Source organism: Cynocephalus volans, chromosome 17 (assembly GCF_027409185.1).
Source record: "Cynocephalus volans isolate mCynVol1 chromosome 17, mCynVol1.pri, whole genome shotgun sequence".
NCBI classification, from domain to species: domain Eukaryota; kingdom Metazoa; phylum Chordata; class Mammalia; order Dermoptera; family Cynocephalidae; genus Cynocephalus; species Cynocephalus volans.
Window position 1 is genome coordinate 36217719 of NC_084476.1, and position 25013 is coordinate 36242731.

At 35.7% G+C, this 25013-nt stretch overlaps 1 protein-coding gene across 1 annotated transcript in view; it reads left to right on the plus strand.

Moving 5' to 3' along the window:
* Positions 1 to 25013, plus strand: part of ERP44 (endoplasmic reticulum protein 44) — a 110032-nt gene that overhangs the window by 41461 nt on the left and 43558 nt on the right. Inside the window, exons 2-4 of the mRNA XM_063081781.1 lie at positions 3728 to 3800; positions 5475 to 5514; positions 10808 to 10923. Coding sequence (XP_062937851.1) covers positions 3728 to 3800; positions 5475 to 5514; positions 10808 to 10923 — 229 coding nt within the window. The remainder of the gene's footprint in view (positions 1 to 3727; positions 3801 to 5474; positions 5515 to 10807; positions 10924 to 25013) is intronic.

Genomic DNA, 25013 nt, shown 5'->3' on the forward strand with positions numbered 1-25013 from the left:
AAACATTCTTAACTTGCTAAAGAAGCTCCTGCTGTTTAAAGCTAGTCTATCATGCTATTTTTTTTTTTTTTTTTAATGAATTTGGGTGTGACATTTGCCATTTTACGTAAGATCATATCACTAAGCATCTCAGATTGAAATGTTCAGTGGTTGGTACAGTAAATGCATGCTGGAGGAATGACCTAATGGATTATGGAAGATGATTGGAAATGCCTTTCTTTGCTTTCTTGGCAAGAAAATGAGCTAATGAATTGAAGATAATGACCAAGTTATAAAGTACTTCATAAAATTTATATGTACATATTTATATGTGTTGTCTAAATATTTCATCATTAGAGGCTATATTCTCCATGACTAGTAAGACCTTCTATGAAAAAGTTCCATATAAGGGAGCTGGCCTGTTAGCTCAGTTGGTTAGAGCAGGGTGTTTTAACACCAAAGTCAAGGGTTTGGATCCCCTAATTACAGCCAGATGCCAAAAATAAATAAATAAAAATTTGCATATAATTAAAAAATAAATTTAAAAGTTTTTTTTCAAGTCTAAATATAAAAAAGAAATTAATGATTCTTATCTGCCCTTTCTGGTCTGGAGCTACTTGTCTTTATTTTACTTAAGCATTATAGCATTTGACACATAAAGATGTTTCCCCGGAAGAATCTTGTTTCTGCCCAGGACTGACATGAAAAGAAACAATTTGTCAGGCTAGTGGAGCTTGCTAACAATTCAAATAAACAAGCTGTCTTCCTTCGTTCTGCATTGTTTTATTATTATTGAAACATAGTTGATTGTACGTATCTGTAGGGTACAGAGTTGAATGTCAATACCTGTGTGCAATATGCGATGCTCAAATCAGATTAATTAGTGTATTCGACATTATACAATGTAATTGTTTTTCATGGCCATTCTGCATATTAATAGAAACGTTAATGATGGTAGGAAAAACCACCTCCTTTACACCTTACCGGGAAGAGAGATGATAGGGTCAGAAGACAGTTTTCTTGTTTTAGGCCTTCTTAACAAACACAACTGTTAGTTGGATACCACGCTTACCAGTTTGCATATTTATTAGCACAGTGTTTTTTTAAAGCAATAGTTACCTATTTAATATAGCCAAATCGATCACTGCCTCATTTTTGTCATTACCTAGCATTTAAATGTTTTTGCCATGTAAATATTTCAAAGTAAAAAGCAATTAGATTTAGAATTTAAATATATATTCTCTGTAAACATGTATTTGATAGGTGATAACTAACTCTTCAAAAGTGGGCTCCCTTGGATAGTACACCTGAAGGTCATTATAATGCCTGTAGTCTTGCATTTATCACATTTTTCTCCCCTCTTTACCACCACTACTAGTTTGAGAGCTCTTTGAGGCAGGGCACACCGTGCCTTATGCATTTGTACCCTCAATACCTACTAGACACTCTGTAAACACTGTTTGGCTTCAGTTATTTAATGACTTGACTTTGATAATGACCAACTTTATTGCTTGCTCTGTGATAATGTTTTTCTGTCTTCTTGAGTTTTTCTTCGATACACAACTGTAAAATCTTGTTCTACCAATGTCATTGGTTTCCACAGTCATCTAGAGGTGGTCGTATACAGTCATCCCTCAGTATCCACAAGAGATTGGCTCTAGGACCTCCCATGGGTACCAAAATTCGTGGATCTTCAAGTCCCTGATATAAAATAGCATAGTATTTGCATATAACCTATGAATACCCTCCCATGTACTTTAATCATCTCTAGATTACTTATAATACCTAGTACAATGTAAATGCTATGTAAAGAGTTGTTATAGTATACTGTTTAGGGACCAATGACAAGAAAAAGAGTCTGTACATGTTTAGTAGAGATGCAGTTTTTTTCCCAAATATTTTTGATCTGTGGTTGCTTGAATCCATGGATGCGGAACCCACAGATAAGGAAAGCTGACTGTCTTTATAAGGGAAGGATCTGTAATTGAGATATTGGTAGTGTAGAAAAGATTTCTTTCCTTACCCATCTCTAGGTTCATGGCTGAGACTCTTGTAACAAAAGATGCATTAACAAGAGATAAGCATACAAATTTATGTAATATAAGTTTTACATGACAGGGAAGCCTTCCGGCCCAAAGAAACAGGGAAAACTTTATTTTTATGCTTGGGTTGAGTTCTGTCTTATAGAAGTATGATTGGACAAAAGGGGGTATGATGTAATTATAAACTGGGGTAGGGGAGGACTTAGCAAAGCCTGTTTGTTCATATTCTTCTTGGCATCTCTGTGTCTTCAGAGATAGGGATATTCCTTTCCTTCTGATCTAGGGAGGGTATCTCCTATATGAGGATCTTATGACCTACTTTAGAGTAAACTGACAGAATTATTTTGTGGCCTGCTTCAGGGGAGAAGAGTGGGTGCAATTCAGAGAAACCTTCTTGCTTTTGCTAAAAGTTTTCTCAAATGCCAGCATGCCATGTATGGAGATAGCATATCCTGAACCTCATCAATAGCGAGTAATGAATAGTGAGGGAAGTCTGGTCTTTCCAATTAATTTCTGAAGTATCGAAAATAATGAAATTAGTTATGTAAGTCAAATATTTGGAGATATTTAGTCATTTAGCTTACTTTTAGGAGAGTACAGTTGATTGGATTCTAGCAGACATGGTAGTCAGTTATTGGCCACACCATTATGGTAACTTGAAAAAAAGATTTAGTGTTATCCTTAGGTTTTTTTCTAAGAAAAGAGTAAATTTATAGCAATATTAAAAAAAATTAGCTGGGCTTATTTACATACTAGCATCAATATGTTTATACGATTTAGATTGAATTGTTGGTGAATTATAAAATTTTTGAGTTGTCAGTGTCATGAGTACTGAAGTATCCATGAAATGGGTGGTCAAAAGAATAATCTTCAGTACTTTGATCAGAGTCTGACATTTGTTGTTACTCGATAAAAAACTGATTCAGCTAATGAATTTACACGCACAAACTGTTTTTGAACAAAAAACTCTCCAGGCAGCAAACACAAAGTGTATTAAGAATGGAACCTAAAAATAAAATTCACTAAATATTATATAATAAGTAAACATTTGCTAGTTTAGTTTAAAATTTTATATTTTCTTGGTTTTGCTGATGACAGGCTGAGATTTTCTTTGATAAACTTGAACTTTGGATTTCAGATACATTAAAGTGGAAGCAAAATCATTCTCTTTTTAATAGCCTCTCACTTAACACAATTTTATCTCCAGTAAGTTACAATGATGCAGGTAGGGCTTTTGGTTTACAGTTTGCAAAAGTCTTTCTTCAATTCTTTTTCATTATTTTGTTCTGTCTTAAAAACATGGTGGGATAGAATCAGCAAACTTAGCTTTGGTTTTGTATTAATACTTTGAAAACTGATAATCTGGCAAATTTTTTTTTGTAGCACTGTAGAGATAAAATTGTTGAAAGTATTGATTTAAAAGGGTGAGTAAATTCTCACTTTAAAAAAAATTGTTTAGAAACAATTTCTTTTATATATTTGGAAGTATAGGAAGCCTTGTTTGACCATTTTCTAGGAAGTTAATATTTCTCTTTCAGTGATCTAGTGCAGGGATAGAATAGGTAATAAAGATTAAAAACAGTTGATGGATGATTTTCTAGGTAACAAGTAGAACAGACTTTTGTTAATTTTTTTTTTTTAAGACTTTCTGCTTTATTTGCCTTTTGTGGAAACATTTATTAATATCGCATTTTTTACATTTTCAGGTAACTTGGGTTTTTACTCCTGTAACAACTGAAATAACAAGTCTCGATACAGAGAATATAGATGAAATTTTAAGTAAGTACCTTGGTATTTTAAAAGTATACTTTCTTCTCTATAAAGAGTTATTTTGTATATAAAAACACAATAAAATCTCAGTTACCTAGAATAGTTGAAGAACTGGCATTCTGATTAATTCCACGGCCTACTGAATTAACAAAACAGTTTTGGTTTTGATTTTTACTAAAATTTCTTAAAATGTGTAAGTCTTCCTTTCTGTGTTATAAGTAAGGTAATACTTTCATTCTTTTTTATTACTTTGCCTTGATGTAGGTGCTTTTCTTAACAATTCGTAAAGTATTTCACTGAAGCCTACTTAGAGGCCAACAGTTCCCACAGTGTAGTACTAAATGTTAATGACCTTAGGACACAGCTTAGAAATTTTTGTGTTTTTTTTTTTTACTTTAAATTACCTACACTGTTCTATTTTACTGTCATCGGTCCAGTTAAGTTTAATAATTGTTTTACTGAGTGCTTTGTTTGTTGACAGTGTTAATGTAGATACAATTAACTTGGGAGAAACTATTTCTTATTTTTAAAAATAGTAAAGGAAAGGTGAAGATGGGGTTGATAGAAAATCACAATATAGGAGCTTTAAGAAAATGTACAATGTGTATAAATGATTGCTTTTTTTTAAAAAAAAATATGTCATCCACTGGTTTGTGCATAACAAAACCAAAAGTTGTAGAGGTAAAAGGAATTATAATAATTCATTGAGCACCATACATTGTTTTGTGTTCCTGGAACTTTAAATGCTAAAAAGTCTATTCCCATCTTATAGGATCTCTTTAGAGCAGTGGTTGTATAAACTTTAGCATGTATCAGAATCACCTGGAGGGCTTATTAATATCTGTACTGCTAGGCCCTACCCACAGTTTCTAATAGAAACTGCTAGACCACACTTAAGAATTTACATTTCCTAGGTGATGTTGGTGCTTCCCATCCAGAAACCACAGTTTGTGAACCACTGCTTAAGTGGATAAGCAAGTGGATAAAAAGTGCTTTGAAGGTAAAAAGTGAAGAAGGGAATTGAAACTCACATGTTATTCTTCTTTCATCTTCCAAATTCTAAAATATCTTTGTGTTTTATTTTCATGAGTGCTTGAAGAGTTTTAAGTTTCTCCGAATTAGGTTTAGGCAAAAGAAACAGTGGTACATCTTTCTCATGTCTTCACCTCCTCATATGCAAATGACACTAAGTTATTTTTGCAACAGAAAATAACTGTTAAATGGGTAGGAACCAGGAAAAGTTCATTTTGTACAACACTGTTAGTTGTAGATTACTTGTTGCAACTATGTGAGACATCTGAGATTTAGAAATAATTTAGTTATACAGGTTTCTTCCATGAAATAGGATTTAACTTGCAGAACTAATTCTCAGTTATTTATGAATAGGGAAAATAAAAAAATGGATTAGTACAATCCAGATCATTTCACTTCTCTTTTCATGGGAGTAGATAAGATGCAATGAAGGTCTTAAGATGGATGGATATAGAGAGTAGGGACAGGGGCTCCCACAAATTACATGACTATATATGCGTTTTTGAGTGAGAGGTAACTTAATTGTTGTTTTGTACTTTTAGTGGGCCCTTATAATGGGAAAAGATAATGATGAAAAGCATATCTTTAATTATGTCAAAATTATGTAGACACAAATAACTTAGCTTTTTTGTTTTTGTTTTTCAATTTCAGACAATGCTGATGTTGCTTTAGTAAATTTTTATGCTGACTGGTGAGTAATCTTTTTATTTTGTTTTATTTTGGGGTTTATTTTTTCGTATCATTAAGTTGTTTTTTTTTTTTTTTTTAACTTGCCTAAAGGTGAGTTTTACTTTGCTAGAAAGGGGTGGGTGGGAAAGCTTTTTCTATTGCAAGACAGTATTTTATACACAAAATCAATTAAGGTTCATCCACAAATAAAGCATCCTAATTTGGTGAGGATTTCTGTTTTAAGAGAGAAATGTAACTAGTTCTATTATCCCACATCTTACAATACAATAATAGGTAACATAAAAACTCAAATATAACAACAACAAAAAAAAGAATAACTATTACAATTCTGTATTTGTCCTGACTATGGAAGGAGAGCAGTGTTTGGAGGTCACAAATTTAGAAGGAAAAATAATGTTGACATTTTTCAACTTATACAGTCTGCCTTAGGAAGCCTTTACTCCTTTGCTCTGACTGAAACAGATCCTGTATTCTGTTTGTATAGTTTTTTATGTACCACTTTTTTTTTCTGACTGTATTGTTTTGTCTTTTTATATTTGTTTGTGCCCTAGCAAACAAACTTTGAGGGCAGAGATATTACTCAGTATTCCCTGCATCTAGAACAAAAACATGATACATAGTAAATGCTGAAGAATGTGGCATGGAGATAGGAAGAAGGGAGATATAGCTGAAGAGAAGTTTGAAATACTGGCCTATCTTTATTTCTAGACAGGCTGTATCTTATTTGACCCTTTAAGGCTTACTAAGTACTAGCTGCCACTACTCTACTTCAGGCCTGAGTGGAAAAATCACAAACTCAGTTTCTCCCACTATACTCTCACAACACGCCTCTAATACCAGATGTGTGGGAATTTCTCCCCACCAGCAAGCAGGCAATCATTTCTGCAGCAGACACCAGCTGGGTGTCCTCTAATTCAATTCCAATATTATCTACCTGGAGATAGCATCAGATCACACAGGTTGAGGGCTCAGTCCCACAGTAATGCCCTCACCTCACATGCCAGTCACAAGCCCCAGGTAGTTTTACCTGTGCTTCTGACCAACTAGCTATAAATTGGGGTTCCCATGACCCACTCCTTGGATTTGATTAATTTACTTGAGGAGCTCACAGAACTCAGGGAAACACTTACTTAACGTTTACCTGCTCATTAGAAAGGATATTACAAAGAATGCAGATGAAAGATGCATTGGGTGAGATATGGGGAAGGGGTGTGGATCTTCCGTGACCTTCCCAGGGTGTGCCCCCCATATGAACCTCCTCGTGTTTAGCTATTTGGAAGCTCCCTGAGCCCTGTCCTTCTGGGTTTTAATGGAAGCTTCATTACATAGGCATGGTTGAAGCACAGACAACCATGTAGAAATGTGATTGGACAAGGAAGTTTCGATCTAATACTAATAGACTGAGTGGGGAAACCCAATAAGGCCTGGTTTTTCAGATTTTTCTTGGTGTCTGTGCAGCATTTCTTCCTCTTGAATATGGGGCAGTGCCCCTCCTGAAATGGGGTTTTATCACCTGCAATCAAACAAGGTAGGTCAGAGAATTTCTTTATGTCCAGCTCCAAGACAGAAAGGCACGGGAAGATTAGAGTAGTGCCTTGGGGAGCCAGGAATTATGAACAACAACAACAACAACAACAATATATATATATCTATTTATATATATATATATAAAATATCACAAGGCCAGTCCTGAAATTTACCTGGATTCCTATAACAGTCTCCTCATTTATTTTCTGTGCCTCTAGTCTTACGTAATTTCTGTTCTGGTCTGTACAATGTAAGCCAGAGTCCTCTCCTACAGTGCAAATTAAATTAGTTTACACCTCATCTTAAAGCCCTTAAGTGGTTTTTCATTACCTTTGGGTTTAAGTTTAAGTCACTTACCTTGGCCTAAAAGGCTCCTGAGCTGGTCCTTCCTTCTCAACAACTATATCTCTTTACTCTCTCCACTCCCATATTCTGCACCAGTCATACTGAATTCTTTCAATTCCTGTAAAATTCTGTACTCTTTCGTCACTGGACCGCTAGTGATATTTCCCTTGCCTGGATGGATCACTCTTCATTTTCATGCACTTTCTTACTTAAGTCCTAATCATCTTTCAAATCTTAGATTAGATGCCACTCTCTTCAGGTCATCTTCCTCCCTCAATACACCTAACTTTACTCTCCAGTCAGATTAGAAACCCTTTGTATAGAGTTCTCATAATACCCTGTACTTACACAGTCATAGCACTTGTATGCTATGATCTAGTTGGTGGATCCCTACTACATTGTTTGCTTTGTGAAAATATTTACTATAGCTATATTTTTTCAGCATTAATCCCCATACACTCTGTATAATGCATGGCTAAGTACATAATAAATATATACTGAATGTATGTATGTGTGCATGGTGTGGATATTTAAAGAGAAAATACCATTTATAACATGTATAACAAAGGGAGCCTTTCTCAAGGTAAATTAGGATTGTCCAGATGTAATAAGTCACAAAATTTGGTAGACAATTACCTAGTCCACTTTAAATCCACTTTAAAAATAAGAAAACTGAGGAGCCGGCCCGTGGCTCACTCAGGGGAGTGCGATGCTGATAACACCGAGGCCATGGGTTCAGATCCTATATAGGTATGGCCGGTTAGTTCAATGGTTGAGTGTGGTGCTGACAACACCAAGCCAAAGGCTGAGATCCCCTTACCAGTCATCTTTAAAAAAAAAATAATAAGAAGAAAACTGAAACCCAGAGGAGTAGAGTACTGTCTCAAGGTTACCTGATTAGATTGTGACAGAGAAAAAACTAGAATGCAGTTCTCTTGACTGAGGGATTTTGTGTGGTTTTTTTTGGACCAGTAAGGTGTTCGTAACCCTTGGCTTGGTGTGGTCAGCACCACGCTCAGCCAGTGAGCAAACCGGCCATCCCTATATAGGATCCGAACCTGCAGCCTCAGTGCTACCAGCACTGCACCCTCCTGAGTGAGCCATGGGGCCGGGTCAGATTTTGTGTGTTTTAAGAAAGAGAAATAGAACATGCTACCAACCCTTTTACAAAAACTGAATTGGAAATATGGAATAATTTCAGTTATTTGGGAAAACTAAGGAATTCTCGAGTTATTCAGCTGAAAAAATGTGAGTAATTGGCTGTAGGATATAGACTTATGCTGTGTGGCCTCAAAGGCTAGACTCCTGAATTCCCTCTGGAAGTTATGGATGTTTAACAATTCTCTAATAGAGCTGCCCCAAAATACTACTATGCCACAGAGAGTAATAAACCATAGTGGGTGCACAATAATGTTGTTATGTGCCAGACTCTTTATATACATTGTTTTTAATGCTGAAAATTGCCCTGCAGGTAGGTATTGTAATTCCATTTTAGGTTGAGGAAATGGAGGCTCAGAAAAGGTCATACAGCTAGCTAGTAAGTGGTAGAACTGGGATTTAAACTCAGATATGTCTGCCTCCAAAGCTTATTTTTTAACCCCACTAGGTCATATTAGTAGGTCATATTAGTAAGTGACCCCCAAATGTCTGTGCAAAGACTTTTATCTATTTGGTTAATTTGCTAAGGACTGATTTAAGCACTTAAATCACTTAGATTGGAGATTGGGTTCAGATGATCTAAGGCCCTTTTAATAGATTCATTGCTTTTGTGATGTTACTTTTATAAATGTACCATATGCATGTGTGTGGATACATATGTATGAAGGTGCAGTAATATTGGAATTGAACTTTTATTTCATCTTCCTCTTTTATTTTTGGTATTAAAAGTGATCTATTTTAAACATGAACCTAGGCTTTAATACTTACTGAACAGCAAACTGGACATTCCAGAGAGAAGGAGCCCTTGATGTGTGTCTTTACTTTGCTCTTAAGCCAGAAACACATACACTAATTTTTTACTATCCAAATGCTTCAAGGAACTATCAATCCCTATTCCTTGCTACTCCCACCCTCCAGCCATCCTGTTTTCAGCAAACTGTATGAACCCACAAACCAGGTCCTAGCCTCTCCAGTTCATCCATTTTATCAGTTTCTTCATTTAACAGACATTTATTGAATGCTTATTAGAATACATAGTCAAATAAGACACGGTCCATGATATCCACAGACCCCACCCACCTTTCCCAGATGGGAGAAATATAAGAATGCTTTGAGGAAGGAGCCACATTGAAAGCAAGAGATTGAAGATACAGATTGTGTCTCCTTGATATATTCTAGGACATCTCCTTAGGAAGTCAGGTGAGTGGGCAAGAAGAGATATATACAAGAAGAATAGGGAAGAAGTATAATGTTTGCATCCTTTCACAGGCTTTACAGTATTTTTATTGGGTTATAGCTAATATGTATGACCTAATCACATGTGGATTAAAGAGTTCACAGGCTTCATTTAAGTAAATTTCTTGTTGAAAAGTGTTCTGGAAGCTAAAGTAGCAATTTTAGTTTGCTAACATATCCACAATTCCTTTTCCATGTGAGAATGACTCAGCTGGTTGTATCCTGATTCTTATTGTTTTTCTTCTTATCAGGTTCCTTTAATGACCCACAACCCCCTATGTTTGTAAAGTGGTTGGCCTGATTAAGGGACAGTCAGAATTAGAAGTGAGAAGTGGTCTGGATAAAATATTGTGGGGTTTGTGTCCCATTTTTAAAGTACAAAATACATATATACGTAGAGAGAGAGAGAGGAAGTCTTGATTGGGAATTTAAAATCTTTGCTTCTGAACTTAGTATATTTAGTGTGTTTGCAGATACAAAAGCCCATTTTATAGGGGTAAATTTTGAGAGGAAACATTTATATACTATATATCCTTTTAATACAACTTATTTATTTAGAATCCTAACTTGCCTATGAGATTTGATTGAACTAGCCAGGTGTATCAGTCTAATATTCACAATAAACTTGAAAGTAGTCTAAAAATATATTCATTATTTAGAGAAAGCTAATTTTTGATATGAACACTCAAGCCTCAGTAGTTACAAGTCCTAGTAGTACATGTTAGAGGGCTTATTTTATACTTGTTTCATGACTTCTGCAAGAGATCCTTAGCTGCGTGCTACATAAGACTGGCAATTATTGTAAAGTAAAAAAAAAAAAAAAAATCTTTTAATTATTTATACAGTCTTTGAGTTGGACTACAGTCTTTGAATTCAAAATTGTCTTCATCTCCCTTGAATGACATCAGGATCCATGATTAAGTGTATGATTGTTTCTCAAGGTTGTTTACTGTACATATACTAAATATCAGTGGGTGATAACTGAAATAAGATTTTACTACCTAATTGGTATCCTTTTCTATGTATAGGTGTCGTTTCAGCCAGATGTTGCATCCAATTTTTGAGGAAGCTTCTGATGTCATTAAGGAAGAATATCCAAACGCAAATCAAGTAGTGTTTGCCAGAGTTGATTGTGATCAGCACTGTAAGTACCTCAATAGGAAGTCTGGAAGAAACTCTCCTATCCTCATCTCTCCCACATACACACTCATACATTACATTTTCTTTTCTTTTTTAAAAATGCTCTGCTTTGAATGGAGAACGAACCAAAAAGATTCTAGTGAATTTGGTTAAATTGTTAATATTTAAATCTTTATGTACATATAACACTACTTTCCATTTTGCCTGTGTGAAGAGTTTTATTTAAAATATAGTAGGCCAAGCATATGTTAAATAAATTATAACTAGCAATGTTTTCTAACAAAATCAATACATAAAATTGAAATATAGTTTTAGAAGAAAAAAATAGATTTCTGTTAGTTTTAGAATCCTGCAAAAATACTGTGTGTAATCATTTCAATAAGATGTCTCATATTTTTGTGTTTCTATAACTGTAAAGATTATATTCAGATTGGCCTAGATTATCTTTGAGGTATAATTAGTTGCTGATTATAATTATTGAAAAATTAACAAACTTAGGTTAGACTCTATTAAAATCCAATCTCTTGCATTTTGCTTGTTCTGGTGGAACATTCTGTGTAAAGTCCTCATGGTTTTCCATATACATGAGAGATTTCTCTAACTTGAGTGAGAGAGCTAGCAGTGGTGTTTCCTTCTGAGTGCTCCCATTGCATTTGAGCTTACCAAAGTCAGTGGTAGTTGTGGTTCATTCTGTCTTAGTTGTCTCATCAGCTGCATTGTCGGGCATTTTTTTTCTTTTCTTTTTTTTAATGCTCTCTTTGAAGTGGAGACCAAACCCCTCATTAATCTCTGTATCTCAATCATCTGACAGTTTCTGGGAGACAGAGACTACTCACTAAAAAGTTATTGCATTGAGTAAGTTGGCCTGAGTATACAATTATCTCCCATTCTTCAGGTTTCCTATCCTTTACACTTAACCTACTGATTAGAATTTATGTGTGTGTGTGTATGTGTGTTTACTGATAAAGAAATGGAAATAAAGTGGCTTAACTGTGTTACACAGTTTAATGTCTAGTCAAGCCAGAATTAGAATCCTGATCTCCTGACCAAATGCCTTTACAGATCTATTTGTTTCTTTTCTGTTTAGTTCAACAAACATTTTGCAGATTAACTGGTATTACTCTGTGCTAGGCAGAAAAGCATTTTCTAAAAGCAAATCATTTCAAAGTCTTACAAGCCATACCCCATATTTCTGTCTGCTGAGATTCATAACTAGATAGGATGAAGGGAGCAATAAAAGGTTATCCATACAAACATGAGCTATATTTCCACGCTGCTCTCTGTATCTTTCCTCCCACTTTTCACTCAAAGACAGCATGATGTTTTTGGTGTGGGCTCTCACTTCAAATCTTTCTGTTCTTTGCTTAGACAGTACACTGTAGACAAGAGTCTCTACTTTCACTGAGTTTGAACCATAAAGTCTGAAATTAGGCTTGTAAGCTTATAGACTTTGGGAAGAAAAATTGATATTTACATCATTGAACCATAAATATCATTTATCCTGTCTTTTAAACAGATTAACTTACCTTTGAAATAAGACGTCATTGCTAGTAAGCTTTCTTTTGATGGGAGCAAATAGTAATATAAATAATAATTTAGATGCTTCTCAGTCCACCAGAGAGATCTATAAAATTAGTTGTTACTAATGAAAGTTTTGAGGTATTGTGTATTCTTTATAAATATTTTTTCTCTTCTGTGTAATGCTTCACTTTTTAAAAAATGAAGTTATGAAACCTATACTGATGACTTATTTACATTTTCTACTCTCTTTAGAGATTGTGAAAGAGACTATACTTTTGTTAACCCCTTATACGCCAATTGGATTGTAGAGGTTTTGAACAGAAAAAACCTTAAGAATTCTGTGGTCTAAAACAAACAAACAAACAAACAAACAAAAAGAATTTTGTGGTCTGTAGAGAAATGCCTAATAGGCAATTGTTCTTTGGTTTTTTAAAAAAGAAATTTATTGAGGTATAATTAACATGTAATAAACTGCACAGGTTTAAATGATACAATTTTATGTTTTGATGCACGTATACATGCATGAAACCATCATCACAATCAAGATATCAAACATATCTGTCATCCCCCAATTTTTTGTGCACCTTTGTGGTCCCTCTTTTCTCTGACCTCCCATCTCTACTCTTCCCCCACCCCCCCATCCTCAGGGAACCATCTACTTTCTGTCACTATAGATTAGTTTTCATTTTCTAGAATTTTATATAAGTGAAATCCTATAGTATGTGTTCTTTTTTTGGTCTGGTTCTTTTTTGGGGGGGGGGCGTTCAGCATAGTTATTTTGGGATTGTTCTATGTTGCATATATCATTCATTTTTATTGAGTGGCATTCCATTGTATATACCACAATTTGTTTATCTGTTTACCTACTGAGAGATATTTGAGTTGTTTTCGGTTTTTGTCTATTACAGATAGTTAATGAAATTCAGGTACAAGTTTTTGCACCTGGGCAAAATACTTAGGTGTGAGATGCCTGGGTCATATGGTAGGTGTATGTTTAACTTTTTAAGAAACTGCCAAACTATTTTCCAAAGTATTTGTGCTATTTTACATATCCAGTAGTAGTGCATGAGAGTTCCAGTTGTTTTATGTGAGGGTACTTCAAAAGTTCATGGGAAACTGGAATCAAAAGATAATACAAATCCTTCCATGAACTTTTTGAAGACCCCTTGTATTCTTGCCAACACTTGGAATGGGCAGTCTGTTTAATTTCACATACTCTAATACATGTGAAGTGGTGTTTCTTTGTGGCTTAATTTGCATTTTTACATTTCCCTAATAATTAATGATTTTGAGAATATTTTCGTATGCTTATATGACATTTATCTATCTTTGGTGAAATGTCTGTTCAAACCTCATACATTTTTTGTTGAATTGTTTATTTTCTTATTGAGTTTTGAGAGCTCTGCATATATTAGGAATACAAGTCCTTTTTCAGATGTGTAAATTGCAAATATTTTCTCAAGTTCTACCCTCTTAGGAGTGTCTTTTTTAAAAAATCATGGTAAAATACATATAACATAAAATTTACTTTCTTAACCATGTTTAATTGTACAGTTTAGTAATGTTAAGAATATTCACATTGTTGCACAACTGGTCTCCAGACCTGTTTTTTATCTTGCAAGACTGAAATGCTATTCGAATTAAACAACTTCCCATTTCCCCCTCCTCCCAATCCCTGGAAACCACCATCCTACTTTCTGTTTCTACAAATTTTACTACACTGGATACAGCATATAAGTGGAACCACACAGTACCTGTGTTTTGTGTCTGGCTTATTTCAGTTAGCATAATGAAAAAGAGGATCTAGTTTCATCCATGTTGTAGCATGCATCAGAATTTTCTTCCTTTTTTTTTTTTTTTTTTTTTTTGTCGTTTTTTCGTGACCGGCACTCAGCCAGTGAGTGCATCGGTCAGTCCTATATAGTATCCGAACCCGCGGCGGGAGCGTCGCCGTGCTGCCAGCGCAGCACTCTCTCAAGTGCGCCACGGGCTCGGCCCAGAATTTTCTTCCTTTTTAAGGCTGAATAATATTCTATTATATGTATGAGAGGTCTTCAAAAAGTTCATGGAAAGATTCACATTATCTTTTCCCCCCTCTTTTAGCATTATCTTTTAATTCCATATATCCATTAACTTTTTGAAGTACCCTCATATATATGGCATTTTGTTTATCCATTCATCCATTGATTGACACTTGGGTTACTTTCACCTCTCGGCTATTGTGAATAATGCTGCTACAAACATGGGTGTACAAATATCTTTCTGAGTCCTTGCTTTCATTTCTTTTGGATGTATACTCAGCAGTAGTAATTGCTGGATCATATGGTAATTATATTTTTAATTTTTTGAGGAATCACCATGCTATCTTCCATAGTGGCTGCATCATTTTGTCTTCCCATCAGCAGTGCACAAAGGTTCCATTTTCTCTACATCCTTGTCAGCATTTTTTTTTCTGGTTATTTGATAGTAGCTATCCTATGGGTGTGAGGTGATATCTCATTGTGGCTTTGCTTTGCATTTTTCTAATAATTAATGATGTTGAGTATCTTTTCATGGGCTTGTTGATTACTTGCATATCTTCCTTGGAGAAATGCTTATTCAAATTCTTTGCCCATTGATAAATTAGGTTATTTAATTTTTGTTGTTGAGTTGTAGGAGTTTTTTTTATACATTCTGGATATTAACTCCTAATCATATGCATCATTTGCAGATAGTTCCTCCCATTCATAGGTCACCTTCTTACTCTGTTGATTGTGTCCTTTGATGCATAGAAGTTTTTAATTTTAATGTAGTCTGTTTTTACATTTGTTCCCTGTGCTTTAAGTGTCATATCTAAGAAATCATTGTAAATCCAATGTTATGAAGCTTTTCTCCTATCTTTTCTCATAAGAGTTTTGTAGTTTTAGGTCTTACATTTATGTCTTTGATCCATTTTCAGTTAATTTTTGTACATGGAGTAAGGTAAGGGCCCAACTTTATTCTTTTGCTTGTGCTGCGTGTCCAGGTTTCCCAGAACCATTTGTTGAAGAGACTGTCCTCTCCACCATTGAATGGTCTTGGCACCCATGTTGAAAATTATTTGACTGTATATATAAGGGCTTAGTTCTGGGCTCTATATTTTGTTCCATGTTCTGTATGTCTGCCTTTATGCCAGTACCACACTGTTTTGATTATTGTAGCCTTATAATAAGCTTTGAAATCAGGAAGTGTGATAACTCCAACTTTGTTCAATAGTGTCTTTTGAAGAGCATATGTTCTTAATTTTAGTGAAGTCCTATTTATCAGTGTTTTTAATTATTATACTCTTGGTGTCATATTTAAGAACTCTTTGCCTCACCCAAGATCACAAAGATTTTCTGCAGTGTTTCCTTTTATATTTTATAATATGAAGGTTTACATTTATATCTGTGATCCATTTAGTGTTAATTTTCACATGTGGCACAGTATATGGACTGGATTATATTTTCTTGTATATACTTATCAAGCTGCTCTGGCATTATTTGTTGAAAAGACTTCTTTCTTCACTAATTACCTTTGCATCTTTGTTAAAATAAACTGATCCTTTATGTGTCGGTCTATTTCTGGTCTCTCTGTCTTCTCTACTGTTGATCTGTTTGCCTATGTTTACACCAATACCATGCTTTCTAGATTACTGTAGTTAATAAAAAGTCTTGAAGTCAGGTAGTGTAAATCTTCCAACTTTGTAATTTTTTTCAAAGTGATTTTGCTATTCTAGTTGTTTTGGATTTCTATATGACTTTTAGAATCGGCTTGTTAATTTCTAACTGCAAAAAAGACTACTGGGATTTAACTGGGATTACTTTGATTCCATAAATCAGTTTGTGGAGAATTGTTTTTTTTAACAATATTGAGTCTTTCAAACCATGAATATTATATGTCTCCCCATTTACTTAGGTATTTCAGTTTCTCTCAGCAATGTTTTTTGGTTTGCAGGCTACATGTTTTGCATATCTTTGTTAGATTTATCCTTAAATATTTCTTATTTTTTGATGCTATTGTAAATGATAACTTTAAAATAAACTTTTTATTTTTGGAATAATTGTAGATATATAGAAAAGTCACAAAAATCATACAGAGAGTTCCCTTATACTTCTTACCTAGTTTACCCTAGCATTGACATCTTACATTACTATGATACATTTGTCAAAACTAAGAAGCTAACATTGGTACATTACTATGAACTAAACTGCAGACTTTATTCACATCTTATCAGTTGTTCCACTAATGTCTTTTTTCTGTTCCAGGATGTTGCATTTAGCCATCAGTTCTTCTTAGTTACCTCTGATCTGTCCATTTCTAAATCTTTATTTTTCACAACCTTCACAGTTTTGAGGAGTTTGTCAAGTATTTTGTAGAATGTCCCTCATTTTGGGTTTGTCTGGTGTTTTTTCTCAGGATCTGTATGTCTTTTGTGAGATCTATCCCTAAGTATTTCTTATTTTTGGATGTTGTTATAAATGTCATTGGTTTTTAAATTTTAATCTGGAAAACAAAAAAAGTTCAGTTTTTTTGTTGCTAGTATATAGAAATAAAATTGATTTTTGCATTTTGATCTTGTATGCTGGAACTTATTAGTTCCAGTAAGTTTTATGGAGAGTCCGTAGGATTTTCTACTTAGACAATTATGTTGTATGTAAATAAAAAGTTTCTGTGTTTCCTTAAAGTATTCTTTCTAGCCAAGTGTACCTCCTTGTTGCTTCAGGATTAGTTCCTGTCAGACAGAAGATTTATAAGAAGCTTCCTAGTAAGGGCAGAAGATGGCTTCAGAATTGAGATGTCATCCTGCCCACATGTCTCGTTCTTATTTATCACCTGTCTGGTATTGTGGCAGCCTACTCTGTCCTGCCCCCAACACTTCAGACTGTTTGCCTTGCTTCTGACTCACTGCTTCACTTAGATCTCTCATCCAGAGTAATAAAATTATTTCTTAAAAAATTTCCATAAAAAGTTTCTAGTCAAATTGCTTGGAAAAAACTACTATTTACTGAGTGCTTACTTGGATTTAGGTATGCTTTTACACATATTACTTCAGTTATTTTACCACAATCCCTTGAGTTACACAGTCTTATTCATTCATTCAACAAAAAATTTTTATGGCTGCTCTATGTAATTCAATGCCGTAGGTCCTAGAGTTACAGCAGTGAACCAAACACACCCAGAAAGGCAAGAGAAATAAATACACTGTTGCATATCATGATAACTGTTCTGAAAGGGAAGTATTGTGTGCTATGACATAACATGAGACTAACTTAGTCTGGGGGAATAGGGAAGCCTACTCTTTGGAAACAACACAAAATCTGAAGGAATTGTAGAAAATTTCAAGGGATATAGGTGAAAAAGAATGTCTCAGACAGAAGGAGCAGTAGGTGTAAAGTTTCTGAAATGAGAAAGAACATTAGGCTTTCAGAGAACTGGAGTATGTTATCGTTTTACAGATGAAGACACTTAAAGACGTAGAGAGGCTGAGTGATTTACCCAAGGTTATGTAGTAAACGGAGAGAGTCAGACTATAACCCAAGAGCATACATCTTTTACCAGCTAACTATACTCTTTTGAAGGTAAAAACAAAGTAATTTAAATTGAATTTCTCATAGAAACAGAATTAACCCAATTCTATATAAAAATGACAAAATGTTTTTAAAATAAATTATAGAATGGTCTGTTTAAATGACCTCTAATGGGTCATTATGTAAACAAAAATGTAATTGACTGTATGTGATATTACTGTTTCTATACTGTGTGGCCTGGCCTTCTACTACGGTAGACTCCCTTGCTCTAGGACCAGAAGCCCCCTACTCATTGTTACATACAGTTGGGCAATTTGCTTAAAACACATTACTGAACTTGATTCAGCACTGTCCATAAAGAGAGAGAGAGAGAGAGAGAGAGAGAGTGTGTGTGTGTGTGTGTATGTGTGTGTGTGTGTGTGTGTGTGTGTGGTGAGAAAGAGAAACGTGGTAACCATATGTAGTAAAATGCTGAATCTAGGTGAGATTATATGGGTGTTCATTAAACTACTTTTTTTTTTCTTTTTTTGGTGGCTGGCTGAGAGATCTAAATCCATGACCTTGGTGTCATTATATTACTTTTTTTTAATCTTTAAGTTTGAAATTTTTCAAAATTTTAGAAAGTTGGTATAAAAAAGGTCACTGAAGTTGTAGTTTGTCATTGGTTAAGAAAAAACAGGTAGTAGTGCCTTGTGCCTTTAGAGTTTCCAACGAAATGTGTATGGAAGAAGCCAGAAACCTGCACTATATGGATCTATTGTGATATCGTTAAATGCAATTTCTGTTTATTTTTTCTGTAATAAATGACCTTCAACAGTCATTGAATTTAAAAAGAGTTTTCTTTTTTTTTTTAATGCCAAATGAGATTTTATTTATTTATTTATTTGGCTGTTTAGTTATTTATTTTTATTTATTTTTTAAAAAATTTTATTTTGTCGATATACATTGTGGCTGATTATTGTTGCCCCATACCAAAACCTCCCTCCCTCCTCCCTCCCCCCTCCCCCCAACCAATGTCCCCTCTGTTTGCTTGTCGTATCAACTTCAAGTAATTGTGGTTGTTATATCTTCTCCTCGCCCCCCGTTTTTTTTTTTTTTGTGTGTGTGTGTGTGTGCCTGTGAATTTATATATTAATTTTTAGCTCCCACCAATAAGTAAGAACATGTGGTATTTCTCTTTCTGTGCCTGACTTGTTTCACTTAATATAATTCTCTTAAGGTCCATCCATGTTGTTGCAAATGGCAGTATTTCATTCGTTTTTAGAGCTGAGTAGTATTCCATTGTGTAGATATACCACATTTTCCGTATCCACTCATCCACTGATGGACATTTGGGCTGGTTCCAACTCTTGGCTATTGTAAAGAGTGCTGCGATGAACATTGGGGAACAGGTATACCTTCGACTTGATGATTTCCATTCTTCTGGGTATATTCCCAGCAGTGGGATAGCTGGGTCGTATGGTAGATCTATCTGCAATTGTTTGAGGAACCTCCATACCATTTTCCATAGAGGCTGCACCATTTTGCAGTCCCACCAACAATGTATGAGAGTTCCTTTTTCTCCGCAACCTCACCAGCATTTATCGTTCAGAGTCTTTTGGATTTTAGCCATCCTAACTGGGGTTAGAGGGTATCTCAATGTGGTTTTGATTTGCATTTCCCAGATGCTGAGTGATGTTGAGCATTTTTTCATATGTCTGTTGGCCATTTGTATATCTTCTTAGAGAAATGCCTACTTAACTCTTTTGCCCATTTTTTAATTGGGTTGCTTGTTTTTTTCTTGTAAAGTTGTTTGAGTTCCTTATATATTCTGGATATTAATCCTTTGTCAGATGTATGTTTTGCAAATATTTTCTCCCACTCTGTTGGTTGTCTTTTAACCCTGTTAATTGTTTCTTTTGCTGTGCAGAAGCTTTTTAGTTTGATATAATCCCATTTGTTTATTTTTCCTTTGGTTGCCCGTGCTTTTGGGGTCGTATTCATGAAGTCTGTGTCCAGTCCTATTTCCTGAAGTGTTTCTCCTATGTTTTCTTTAAGAAGTTTTATTGTTTCAGGGTGTATATTTAAATCCTTAATCCATTTTGAGTTGATTTTAGTATATGGTGAGAGGTATGGGTTTGGTTTCATTCTCATGCATATGGATATCCAGTTATCCCAGCACCATTTGCTAAAGAGGCAGTCCCTTCCCCAGTGAATAAGCTTGGTGCCTTTGTCAAAGATCAGATGGCAGTAAGTGTGTGGGTTGATTTCTGGATTCTCTATTCTATTCCATTGATCAGTGTGTCTGTTTTTATGCCAGTACCATACTGTTTTGGTTATTATAGCTTTGTAGTATAGCTTATAGTCAGGTAGTGTTATGCCTCCAGCTTTATTTTTTTTGCTCAGCCTTGCTTTGGCTATGCGTGGTCTTTTATTATTCCATATAAATGTCTGGATAGTTCTTTCCATTTCTGAGAAAAATGTCTTTGGAATTTTGATGGGGATTGCATTGAATTTGTATATCACTTTGGGTAGTATAGACATTTTCACTATGTTGATTCTTCCAATCCAAGAGCATGGGATATCTTTCCATCTTCTTGTATCCTCTCTAATTTCTCTCAGCAGTGGTTTGTAGTTCTCATTATAGAGATTTTTCACATCCTTGGTTAACTCAATTCCTAAGTATTTTATTTTTTTGGTGGCTATTGTAAATGGGCAGGCTTTCTTGATTTCTCGTTCTGCATGTTCACTATTGGAGAAAAGAAATGCTACTGATTTTTGTGTGTTGATTTTGTATCCTGCTACTGTGCTGAAATCATTTATCAATTCCAAGAGTTTTTTTTTGTAGAGGTTTTAGGCTGTTCAATTTATAGGATCATATCATCTGCAAACAGGGACAGTTTGACTTCATCTTTTCCAATCTGGATGCCCTTTATTTCCTTCTCTTCTCTGATTGCTCTGGCTAGTACTTCCAACACTATGTTGAATAGGAGTGGTGAGAGTGGGCATCCTTGACTAGTTCCTGTTCTTAAAGGAAAAGCTTTCAGCTTTTCCCCATTCAGGATGATATTGGCAGTGGGTTTGTCATATATGGCTTTAATTATGTTGAGATACTTTCCCTCTATACCTAGCTTATAGAGGGTCTTTGTCATGAATGAGTGCTGGACTTTATCAAATGCTTTTTCAGCATCTATAGAGATGATCATATGGTCCTTGTGTTTGACTTTATTAATATGGTGTATCAAAATTATTGATTTGCGTATGTTGAACCAAGCTTGCATCCCTCGGATGAATCCCACTTGATCGTGGTGCATAATATTACGGATGTGTTGCTGTATTCTGTTTCCTAGTATTTTAGTGAGGATTTTTGCATCTATATTCATCAAGGATATCGGCCTGTAGTTTTCTTTTTTGGTTATATCTTTACCTGGTTTTGGTATCAGGATGATGTTTGCTTCATAGAATGAGTTTGGGAGATTTGTGTCAGTTTCAGTCTTTGGAATAGTTTGTAAAGAATCGGTGTCAATTCCTCTTTGAATGTTTGGTAAAATTCTGCTGTGAATCCATCTGGTCCTGGGCTTTTCTTTGTTGGGAGCCTTCTGATAACAGCTTCAATCTCCTTTATTGTTATTGGTCTGTTCAAATTTTCTGCGTCTTCATGGTTCAGTTTTGGGAGCTTGTGTGTGTCCAGAAATTTATCCATTTCCTCCAGATTTTCAAATTTGTTGGCATATAGTTGTTTATAGTAGTCTCGAATGATTCCTTGTATTTCAGATGAATCAGTTGTAATATCGTCTTTTTCATTTCTAATTTTTGTTATTTGAGTCTTCTCTCTTCTTTTTTTGTTAGCCATGCTAATGGTTTGTCAATTTTATTTATCTTTTCAAAAAACCAACTTTTTGATTCGTTGATCTTTTGAATTGTTTTTTGGTTTTCAATTTCATTCAGTTCTGCTCTGATCTTAATGATTTCTTTCCGTCTGCTAACTTTAGGTTTGGATTGTTCTTGTTTTTCTAGTTCTTTAAGGTGAAGTGTTAGGTTGTTCACTTGCCATCTTTCCATTCTTCTGAAGTGAGCGTTTAATGCAATAAATTTTCCCCTCAATACTGCTTTTGCAGTATCCCTCAGGTTTTGGTATGATGTATCATTGTTTTCATTAGTTTCAATAAATTTTTTGATTTCCTGCTTGATTTCTTCTTGGACCCATATGTCATTAAGTAGAATGCTGTTTAATTTCCATGTGTTTGTATAGTTTCCAGAGTTTTGTTTGTTATTAATTTCTAGTTTTAATCCATTGTGGTCTGAGAAGATACATGGGATAATTCCAATTTTTTTGAATTTATTGAGACTTGATTTGTGACCTAACATGTGACCTATCCTGGAGAATGATCCATGTGCTGATGAGAAGAATGAATATTCTGAGGTTGTTGGACAGAATGTTCTGTAGATATCTGCCAATTCCAATTGGTCTAGAGTCTTGTTTAGATCTTGTGTTACTCTACTGATTCTTTGCCTAGATGATCTGTCTAATATTGACAGTGGGGTGTTCAGGTCCCCTGCTATTATGGTATTAGTGTCTATTTCCTTCTTTAGGTCTAATAGAGTTTGTTTTATAAATCTGGCTGCTCCAACATTGGGTGCGTACATATTTATGATTGTTATATCTTCTTGATGGATCAGTCCTTTTATCATTAAGTAGTGTCCCTCATTGTCTCTTTTTATGGTTTTTAGTTTAAAGTCTATTTTGTCAGATATAAGAATAGCTACTCCAGCTCGTTTTTCTTTTCTGTTTGCATGATAAATCTTTTTCCATCCTTTCACCCTTAGTCTATGTGAATCTTTATGGGTGAGGTGGGTCTTTTGTAGGCAGCATATAGTTGGGTCCTCCTTTTTGATCAAGTCAGCCAGTCTGTGTCTTTTGATTGGGGAATTTAAGCCTTTTACAGAAAGAGTTGTTATTGAAAGGTGTTGATTTATTCCTAGCATTTTATTGGTTGTTTGGTTGTCTTAGGTGTCTTTTGTTCCTTGCTTTCTGATTTACTGTTTGGTTTCTGTGTTTGTTGGTTCCTTAGGTTGTAGATAGCGTTTTTGTTTGTTTGTTTTCTCTTCATGAATGCCATTTTTATTATACTAGTGGGTTTTGATTTTTCTTGGGTTTTTATGGCAGTGGCATTTATTTTTCAGGAACCAAACCCAGTACTCTCTTGAGGATTTCTTGTAAGGGTGGTCGTGTGGTAGTGAACTCCCACAGTTTTTGTTGTCTGAGAAATATACTATTTGCCCTTCATTTCGGAAGGATAGCCTTGCAGGGTAGGGTATTCTTGGCTGGGACTCTTTGTCTTTTAGTATTTTGAATATATCATCCCATTCCTTTCTATCTTTTAGGGTTTGTGATGAAAAGTCTGATGTTAGCCTGATTGGGGCTCCCTTATAGGTGGTTTGATGCTTCTTTCTTGCAGCTTTTAAGATTCTCTCTTTGTCTCTGAGTTTTGCCAATTTGACTATAACATGTCTTGAGAAGGCCTTTTTGGATTGAATATGTTTGGAGATCGTTGAGCTTCCTGGATCTGAAGATCTGTGATTTTTCCTATACCTGGGAAGTTTTCTGCCACTATTTTGTTGAATATGTTTTCAATGCAATCTCCGTTTTCCTCCCCTTCTGGAATACTCATGACTCGGATATTTGAGCGCTTAAGGTTGTCTGATATCTCAGATTTTCTTCAATGTCTTTGATTCTTTTTTCTTTCTTTTTGTCTGCTTGTGTTATTTCAAACAGCCCATCTTCAAGTTCAGAGGTTCTCTCTTCAACTTCGACAAGCCTGCTGGTTAAACTCTTCGTTGTGTTTTTTATTTCGCTGAATAACTTCTTCAGTTCAGCAAGTTCTGCTACATTTTTTTTCAGGACATTGATTTCCTTGTACATTTCCTCTTTCAGGTCCTGTATACTTTTCCTCATTTCATCCTGATGTCCAGCTGAGTTTTCTTGTATCTCATTCAGTTTCCTTAGAATTATCACTCGAAATTCCTTGTCAGTCATTTCAAGGGCTTCTTGTTCTACAGGATCTAGAGTTTGAGATTTATTAACTTTTGGTGGTGTAATTTCTTGATTTTTTGTATTTCTGGTATCTTTTTTTTGATGTTTATTCATTGTGGCAGGGGGTTTCACAGTCCACTGGTTTGAGACTATTGACTAACTAAGATGTTGCTGTGGTTGCCAATTTGGTATGGCTACCTCCATGACTGCTCAGTTGGCCTCTAGTGCCTTGTGTGTATGGTTGCCTCGGGTCTTGGGCCTCTCCGGGGAGCCACCTCTCTGGTCAGCTTGGACTCTGCTGGGCTGCTGGATCACGGGCTGTACCACAGGGTGTGTGGTCTCTGTTGAGCTTTCACTTCCTGTGCAGGACTTCTCCCTGTTCCGTGCGCTGTGGCCTGGGCTGTTGGATCGTGCAGTGGCGATCCCACAGGGTGTGTTGTTTCTGTTGAGTCTCCGCCTCCCTAGCCAGACGTCTCTCAGCTCAGTGCGCACTGGGCTGGGCTGGGATGTGTCTTCTGCAACCCTCTTCTATTAGCTGGGCCTTCAAGACCCTGCTTGGCACCGCCTCGCCGAGGAAGTCTACCAGGTTTCTGCTAGGCGCAGACGACCGGTTGCTCTGGGTGCCTTTGTAGCACTGTGTAGATCTTTCTTGGGACTTATCACCTTCCTCCTGGTATTGCGGTTATTCGTGTACTTGTCTTATCTCCCACACCAGAGGGTGAGCTCCTTGGGGGCGGAGTCCACAGCACACGGTTCACCTTTGTATCCCCCTGGCACGGACCAAGTCCGGTGCCCGCCCGCAGTCAGCTCTCCGGCAGGTTCAAGCGAACTTGGAAACTGTCCAACCACACTATTCCTAACCAGAAATCGGTTAGGTGTTTTTCCGAACTGGTGGCCGCAGAGATGGCATCTGCCTCCCAGTAACAGGAAGTTTACCGGGGGCCAGAGCCCAGGGTTCGGTGGAGTGACATTCGGCCCAGCCCGTACTTCCTTGCCCTCCCGACGCTGGCCGGGGACGACCCATGCCACCAG